Genomic DNA, 8,967 nt, shown 5'->3' on the forward strand with positions numbered 1-8,967 from the left:
GGTTTTTATGAATTTAATCACTTGTATAGGTTTTTTTTCTCATATTTTTGTAACAAATCCTTATTATGCCATATTTTCATTACTAATTACAGTTTATTAAAGTAGAAGGGTAGTTATGTAAATTGCTCTTTTATTTTATTTATTATTCATTCAAAATGTTTACATTTTGAATTTTTTACATTTTTTTATTTATTTTTATTTTTATGTTTATTTTTTATTACTTTTTACCAGATTGTTTTAATTTTTTCAATTTCAGTTCTCTCTCCTCTGTCTCTCTCCTCTGTCTCTCTCCTTTGCGTGCGATTTCTGCCTCTGTTTGGCAGTTGTGGCAATTTTTTGGGTTGTCGAGCTAAGGAACATTGGCGAACGAAGGATGAAGGCGAACAGAGCTCTTCAAGTGCTCTGCTTTTCCGTCTCTACTTCAGGCAACGGGACATCATGACCATCCCTACACACGGCCGAAGAGGTTTGCTTTGCTCCATTACCATATCATTCAATAAACTCTTGTATTTTGACTTCAAAATGTGCTTTTATAAATACAAAATAAAAATGATGTTAGAAAGTTTATGTTGCTCCTCCTCCTTTGCTCAGGCCACAGACGTCGGGACCATCTCTACTCTGCTCACGGTGGTGGACTAGCTATGATTGACCATCTCTTCTCTCGGCCAGGTGAGTTTAGTCACAGTTATTTATTACTTCAATGTTTTCTTTTTTGCACAAGTGTTCTCCAAAACAAATCGACCCTTTTACATATATATATATATATATATGTATATACTTGTTTAATTCCAATTTGGTTAAATGTAAATGGGGTGTGTCTTAGATTTTTATGATTATTTATATATATTTTTATATATAAATCCAGACAGATTGACCAAATCCACTTTTGTTGTTTAATGTATTTGATGGCTGTGCTTGTTTGTTACGAGTCTGAGAGTATTTTTATAAGGTAGTTTGATTTTCTTATTTGATGGGTTTTCATTTTCGCTTGTTTATTTTGGTGTTAATATCTGTATTAGTGGCATTTTTAGGTTAAGAAACTAGCTTGTTATTGTTTATGCAAGACAATATTTGCATTCGTCTGTTTCTTGAAGTTTATTGTCATTAATTCTAACTCTATTGGTTTCAGTTAGAACACATTTGTTTTGGTCTTATATGGGATTATTTACCTAATTTAGCATCATTTAAATGATGGTTTCAGGACCTTTTGTTTCTTTTTTCTTTTTGAGTATATCTTTTTCTAGTACTAGAGATTACTGTGCCAATTTTGTTAAAAAGTTATTTTAAAACCATTTTTGTGAATAAGGTTAAGAGATAAATGATTGAAACTAAATTCAAGCACAATAACAAGTATGTACAATTTTTATTTTATTTTTAAATTTTGGTTTCTTGTGAAATTGTTTGTTTGAATTTCTAAAAATTGTTTGGTTTTTTTGTTTTTTAGGTTTAAGAAATATGATGATAACAAAGTTGAGCCATCGATCGATTTCACTTTCATGTTTTTAATGTTGTTTTTTTTACTTAGTTTATTTATAGTTAATGAAATTTTATATGCTCAGTAACTGGTTACTATTTTTTTTTATTTTGCTTTTTTTTCATGTTTTTGTTAGCTATAGGTAATTGGTTACTTTGAGATTATTCGTATTTTAAATGTGTTGTTTAATTGTTAATGTAACTGGTTACTTTGATAAGTAACTGGTTCTTTGTTTAAAAAAGTGTCTGTTTCTAATAATAACAATGTTAAGTAATCATTTTATTTGTGATTTTAAGTTAACCTATTTTTATAGTTGATTTGTGGATGCCTTGTATAGGTTTCAATGTAGCTTGTTAGATCACGGGTTACCCTAGTTGTGTATGCTTTTTCGTGTGATGTTTAATCTACAAGTAACTTAGCTGTGTATGTTTTTTTCATGTGTTGTTTAATCTACATGTAACTGGTTACCTTAGCTTTGTTTGTGATTGTTTATAATGATTGTTAGATCTACAGGTAACTGGTTACCCTAGCTGTGTATGTTTTTTCATGTGTTGTTTAATCGACAAGTAACTAGTTACCCTAGTTGTGTTTGCCTTGTATATGTTGCAATGTAGCATATTTTTGTGTGTGTGTGTGTGTTTATAATGTTTGCTAAATCTACGCGTAACTGGTTACCCTAGTTGTGTTTGCCTTGCATATGTTTCAATGTAGCTTATTTTGTGTGTTTGTTTATAATGATTGTTAGATCTTCAGGTAACTGGTTACGCTAAGTGTGTATGTTTTTTGATGTGTTGTTTAATCGACAAGTAACTGGTTACCCTAGCTGTGTTTGCCTTGCATAGGTTGCAATGTAGCTTATTTTGTGTGTGTTTGTTTATAATGATTGTTAAATCTACAGGTAACTGGTTACCCTAGCTGTGTTTGCCTTGCATAGGTTGCAATGTAGCTTATTTTGTGTGTGTTTGTTTATAATGATTGTTAAATCTATAGGCAACTGGTGACCCTAGCTGTGTATGTTATTTCATGTGTTATTTAATTTCCAAGGTAACTGGTTACTTTGGTAAGTAACTAGTTTCTTTTTTTGTGTTTGTCTATTTTCTAATTTTGCAATGTAATCAGTTTTATTTGTGATTTTTAAGTGTTTTGTTTTATATTTGATTTGTTTTGCATAGTTTGTAATGTAGCCGGTTAACTTTTAAAGTAACTGGTTTCCCTTGTAGTTCTTAGTTATTTTAATTTTCTTTTTTTGTGGTAGTTGTGTACTTTTTTTTTTTTTTTTTGCATGTTGTGCATCATATGATCAAACTAGAGTTTCAATTTGGAAGTAAGGTTCAACAATGGAATAAACATGAGGTTATAGCTGCATTGAACAAAGTTTTCACCAAGAAGCAGAAAGCTATATTTAGAAGAACTACTTTTGGATGCCAAAAGAACTTGATGCTCTATTGCTTCGCCAAGACATTGCTTGTTAGTTTGTATTTTCATTGGAAGAAGAAACAAGAAGATGGATATTTGACTAACGATGAGTTCAACGATAAGCTTTTGGAGAAAAGGTAGAAGATGAGGAAGATTGTTGCATAGGTTATTTAGGAAGCTTTTGGAAGTGATATTTGACTTTTTTTTTATTTTGTTTATGTTCTAGACCAGTTTAGCTTTTGTAAAGGATATTTGACTTTTGGAAATGATGACCAATAGTTAGTTGCATACTTATCTATTTTAAACTGCTACTGTTGTAAGACATTTGTTACTTAAGACTATTTTATATATCAATTGATCTTTTTTATATTCTCCATCTATTTTATATATGTTTTGTTTTGTCTAATTTTATTAAGTTTTTTTTCCAGGAATGTTTGAATAGTTGATGTTTTTGTTATCCTTATATATTTTTTTGGCAATTGTTAGATTAAAGGACCATTTTCTTGTTTATTTTATTGTAATTTCCACTTATTTATTTTATATATATTTCACTTTTTAAAGCAACTGGGTTGTTTTGAATATATTTCCCAAGTTTCAAATAATGTTTTAACCGAATTTTGAACATTAAAACATTTATCAAAGCCAATTAACAAAAAATGCATAGAAACGAATAACCCACCAGGCATGGCTGCGTATCCATTGGGCATCGACACGTACGGAGGTTTCATAGCAAGGTTAAGAGGGAGTTTTTGCAATGTTAATTACCATCGTACCCCTCATTTTGCTGATATTTTTTTGTTTAATTTTAAGTTTCAATATGTGATTAGTTTTCTCATAAATTGTGTTTTTGTTAATTAAATTTTTCTATTCAAATTAAGGGAAGTTCAATTCCCATATTTTTGTACATTGATGACTAAAATGCCATATTTTTTAAAAATACCTTTTTGAAGTAGTGGACCATTTAGACCCAGCTTCAGACAACTCTCAGACCCCACATGACACTTTTCAAAAAGCAAGAAGCTCGATGGATGTTTTAGGAAAGTAAAGTCCTTTGACAACTCTATTGCTCATTGGCTACGCATAGCTAATTAAAAAAAAAAACAAGAATAAATAAATAAAGGCTATAAATCCTCAATAATTATGGGTATATGTATTTTTAATTATATATGATTTTGACTGAATTTATACGAACTCTCCAGTTATACCAAAGTGGAGTAGTTAATCTTATACGGTGGTGGTGACATGTCACCAGACTCGTTAATAAATACGGTGATGGTCCTGGTGGAGGTGGGATATTTTGAATAAAAGGAAAAAATCTCTTATTTGTGGTTGTCGCAAGTCAAAGGAAATTCAATAATTAAACTTGATATTATTATTCTATGGATTTTCTATTTATTATATTTATCATCTATGATTGACTATATATAAACAAATATTTTTAGTTTATTCTTATCTTTCTCTGCTTATTATAAATTATCGCTTTTGATTTAAAAAAAAAAAAACGATGACTAATGAATAAGGATGTTTATTGGATCACATCTAATATTTTTAGATCTATTATCAAATTATTCATTAGACGTTGAATTTTTACAACTGATCAAATGCAATTAATTTGTCTCGACCGATTCGATATGATCCAATTATCCATTAGATTGGATCGGTTTTATTCATTGGATGTGTCCTCTTGATTATGTAATTGATGGGATTGGATCCATCCAATATTTTTGAACATCTATTTAGCATAATTTGTTCAAATAATTCATAATATTATAAATAGAAAGACTAATTTGTTCAAAATGATACAATGTCATACAAATACAATATAAATTATAAACATAATCCTAAATAAATAAATATATTTTTAAAATATATATATACAATTAAATTGATCCAGATTTATTAGATATTTGCATATATCATCTAACAACTAATCCGATCCAATTTGGATCTTCAAAATCTGATCCGATCCAATCATAATTGGATATCCAATTTTTGACAGTCAATTGTATTTAGATCGGTCAGTTCTAATTGAATTGAATAAATTGTGCACACCCCTACTAATGAACATAAGATTACTAGTCAAAAGTAAAAAAAAACAATACTTGTTTGATAAGGATATAAAAAAATTTGTGGAAACCTAGTAACATACTACTATTACTTATTGGCAGTGATTTCTCCTAATTTTAAAGGAAAATTTGAACATATGTATGTTACATGTAACATAAGATGCCATAATTAAAAAAATATACATACCAACATTAATAAACATGGTAAACATATGCCTCTCTAATAATTTTAGACAAATTTACCTCTCTTATTCAATCTTTATTATCCTTCTCTAAACAACCATGTTTCTCAACCACACTCACAAATTTAAAGCAAAACCAAGCCACCCTTAACACATTTAATAAAAAAGTTACCATTGAAGCACCCTTATATTTTTGTGTGTGTGTGTTTTAATGGTTGAAAATTCAATCTGAAACTTAAATCCATGAAAATATTCACTTAAAACATTAATTTATTGATCTCGAACACTTCTGTACAAGATTTTTTTGTTTTGTTCGCGTTTTTTTTTTCAGATATGGAAATCTAAAATCTACAGAAATTCAAGAAAAATGATGCAAAATCAATGCCCAACGATGGTCTAGCAGTAGTCTGATAAGTGAATTTTAGATTCACTTATTAGTGTCATTTTATATCTAATTTGTAGGTGTCTAGGTTGTTTTGTTTGGTTTTACGCTTGTGTTGTGTATGTTTAGGGTCCAAGGAGAAGTGATGCGAAGTTCGTATAAAACGAGAGTGAAACAGAGAAAAAATGAAAAAAATTGTGAAATAGGGTTGCAGCCCCTTGTTTTAGCGCTGCAGCCCTGTCCTGAAGAATCAGCGTTCCAGGAATTCGCCCAGGCGCTGCAGCACCACCATCAAGGGACGCAGCGCAATTTCTGACTCAAATTAGGGATGCAGTGCCATCATCAGGGGCTGCAACGCCTGACTGTTATAGAGAGCATGTATTTGGCCTTCCAGTAGCGCAACATCGCCCGTTCGAGGGGCAACAGTGCCTGGATCCGTACGAAAAATTTAAGTGATGAATTTCGAAGGGAAAAAAAGTCTTTTTGAGGGATTATAAAAGGAAAAACATAATTAGGGATCTCATTACGTTTTGGAGGAGATTAGACCTTGTATTACACGCTTGGAAAAGGAAAAAGGAGGCTAGAATTCATCAACATCACCATCATTACATTTAGTTTCTTTCTTTCTCCTTTTATTTTAGTTTTTAATTATGAACAACTACATTGCTATTGTGTTTAAGTTTGTAATGGAGAACTAAACTCCTTTTGTGCTAGAGTACTAGATGGATCTATTTTGATTATTGAATTAAGGTTTCTATTATTATCTTTATGAAGTTCTTCTTGTTTGTTCATATCTTCTTGATTTAATTTTCTCATATTAATGTTTGGTCATCATAATTGTGAATTGAGATCTAGGGTTTATGCTTGAGAAAGATAAACTTAGATTAGACATAGGAAGATTTGACATAGAGTGATTGTGAGATTGAGAGATTCCTTAAACTCTATGAATTTGACTTAAAAGAATTGTTTGCTTAATGACTTCTTGATTAATTAATAGCAAATAGAGATATCATATTGATTAATTGAGATTAATTGCATATGTTGTAACGACCTGGATAACCAAGACCGTTACACTGTGTGTTTGAAATAGTGCAAGACTTGCTAATCAAGTCATTTAGTTTGAACCGTGGATCTATCGACACAAGGGATTAGGTTAAATAGAATTTGATTATAAACGGTTAAACTTTATTGAAAACAGACGTTTATTATATGGGATCCCAAATCAGGGTTTAAATAACGTAGATACAAAATTCTTAATTACAAATAATTGACCAAGCCACTCTAATGGCAAAATATACATTTTAGGTTCCCGTTCCTGTACAAATCCTTGACCGTGGTGGCCGAGCAGCTAACAATGTACACCTTGCCCCCAGAGCTCTCCAACCCATGGCCAACTTGCCTTACCTGCACCATGTAGCACCCGTGAGCCGAAGCCCAGCAAGAAAATATAATATCATAACATAACAGTTATAGCAGCTAGACAGTTCACAGAACATAATCCAATAACCACAAAGCATTACTCAGTTCTCTCAAACCATAATATCCATTCAAGACAATATACTAGTCAATAACCAATAATCCAGCTCCAGATACTCATTAAGTCATAGACAATAATCTACAACAGATTTCCAGCACACACATTCAGATTCAAGACACAATCAGTCATATAATACACTTATACCACACAATATTCAGGGCCGACGACTTAGGCCGCACCCTCTGTTTAACCCACTGACTCAGGCCCGCTCCAACCAAGCTCAATGCATAATAAGCTGTCCTCGGATACCAGTGTCCGAGCCGCGCCCTATGCGCAAGTGTGGATTTTGGCACCCTTAGGCCGTTACCACATGTCCTCGTGGCATAATACCACCTTATGTCATTCATATCATTATAGGGAACTCTTAGTCCCAACATATTCACATAGTGTATCGCAATCACATAACAACACATTTAAGTATAGGGAACACTTAGTCCCATCCTATCCACATACACAGGTGCAGTTTTCTTACCTTAATGCCAAATGCTTTAATTAGAAAGAACAACCCCCGAGCACGATCCATTCCCGAGCGCTAGCTTGTCACCTAGTCACAACCAAGATAATGAATTCCATTAATACTCCAATATAGGTTTCCAGTGACAAAACTAACCCCCGGGATTCCAAATTCCACCAAGCACGGTGGTGAAACCAAACCCGAGCACACTAGACCACTCCCCCATACTTAAAACCCTCAAAATCTCAAGTGTGCAACCAAGGGCTGCAGCCCTTGAAGCTTAGCCGCGGCCCTTCTCCAAAACAGAGCCAACACCACACCTGAAGGGGACACGCGCCGCAGCCCTTGCTTTGGGCGCCACGGCGCTTGCCTTTGGATGAGCCTTCTTGGCTCCTTTGCAAGCTAGGGCTGCAGCGCTCTAGAACAGAGCCGCGGCCCTTCCCGTCGAACCCAGAATTTCCACCATTTTCAACCTCCAAACCTTACCCAAAACCACCCCAAAGCTCCCTATTTCCATATCAATCATTCCCAACACTTTTAAGACAACTTTAGCATCTTAATTCAACATAAAACTAAGCCTAAAACTCATAGAAATCCCATCTTCAATTTCTGAAACCCAAGAACACAAACACTCAAAACCAACCAGTCAAAACCTGAATTTAAACTTTTAAATCATGAATTAGAGTTTACCTCTTCCATTGAGCACCTTCTCTAAGCCAAACCCCAGCTAGTTCCCAAGCTTTCAGCTCAAATTCAACCTTAAATATCAAAGTTACAATTATCTCAACACCCAGCTAGAACTCAGAATTTTCTAACCAAAAGAAAGGAATTCACTGCTTACCTTAGTGCTGATTCAGTTCCTTGGATAACCCTTGAGTTAAACCTCAAAATCCCCTCTTCAATTCCCATAAATCCTTAGCTCAATCCCCTCAAAATCCCTCTTGATTTTCTCTGTTTATTTCCCTTGTGTTTCCCTTGAGAGAGAGAAGAGAGCTGAGAAAGAAAAGGTCGGTTTATTGTGGTTCTACTGTTTTCTATTCTCAGTAAGTCTAACCTTATCATTTAAGTCAAACCCAAGGCTCGGGGTGCCGGAACCGTCCCCGAGGCCAAAATGGTAAAATCTCCCATTATTCCCGCCTAGACACCCTGACCTCAAATATATCTCCATATATTTATTTTCATAACCCGATAGTATAATTAACTACCCGATACCTATAATATCCCTGACTTATCCAAAGTCAACTATTAAACCCCGTTGTGACTTCCCATTACTTGCTCCCTAAGATCGCCTCGTGCCGATAGTTACAAATGCACACACATGTACACGCATATATATATTTATCAATCTACCCACATAATAATGTGGTCTCAACAATTTATCACACACATTCACATTTATGCCCTAACGGGCCAAGATTATCATTATGCCCTTTGTAATGCCCCGAATTCTCCGATG

The 8,967-nt window shown here is 33.3% G+C and overlaps 1 protein-coding gene across 1 annotated transcript; it reads left to right on the plus strand.

The window, feature by feature from the left end:
* The first annotated feature begins 263 nt into the window (after window positions 1–263).
* LOC133803901 (uncharacterized) lies at window positions 264–3,282 on the plus strand. Its single transcript, XM_062242047.1, has 3 exons — window positions 264–466; window positions 592–669; window positions 2,784–3,282. The coding sequence occupies exons 1-3, from the start codon at window positions 439–441 to the stop codon at window positions 3,029–3,031; spliced, it is 354 nt and encodes a 117-aa protein (XP_062098031.1). The 5' UTR covers window positions 264–438; the 3' UTR covers window positions 3,032–3,282.
* Window positions 3,283–8,967: the final 5,685 nt, after the last annotated feature.

The sequence above is a fragment of the Humulus lupulus genome, chromosome X (genome assembly GCF_963169125.1).
Source record: "Humulus lupulus chromosome X, drHumLupu1.1, whole genome shotgun sequence".
Lineage (NCBI taxonomy): Eukaryota > Viridiplantae > Streptophyta > Magnoliopsida > Rosales > Cannabaceae > Humulus > Humulus lupulus.

Coding starts and splice junctions, on each gene's coding strand:
- LOC133803901 (XM_062242047.1), top strand. CDS start 439: ATGACCATCCCTACACACGGCCGAAGAG. Junction 467..591: donor CCCTACACACGGCCGAAGAG/GTTTGCTTTGCT, acceptor TCCTTTGCTCAG/GCCACAGACGTCGGGACCAT. Junction 670..2,783: donor CCATCTCTTCTCTCGGCCAG/GTGAGTTTAGTC, acceptor TGATCAAACTAG/AGTTTCAATTTGGAAGTAAG.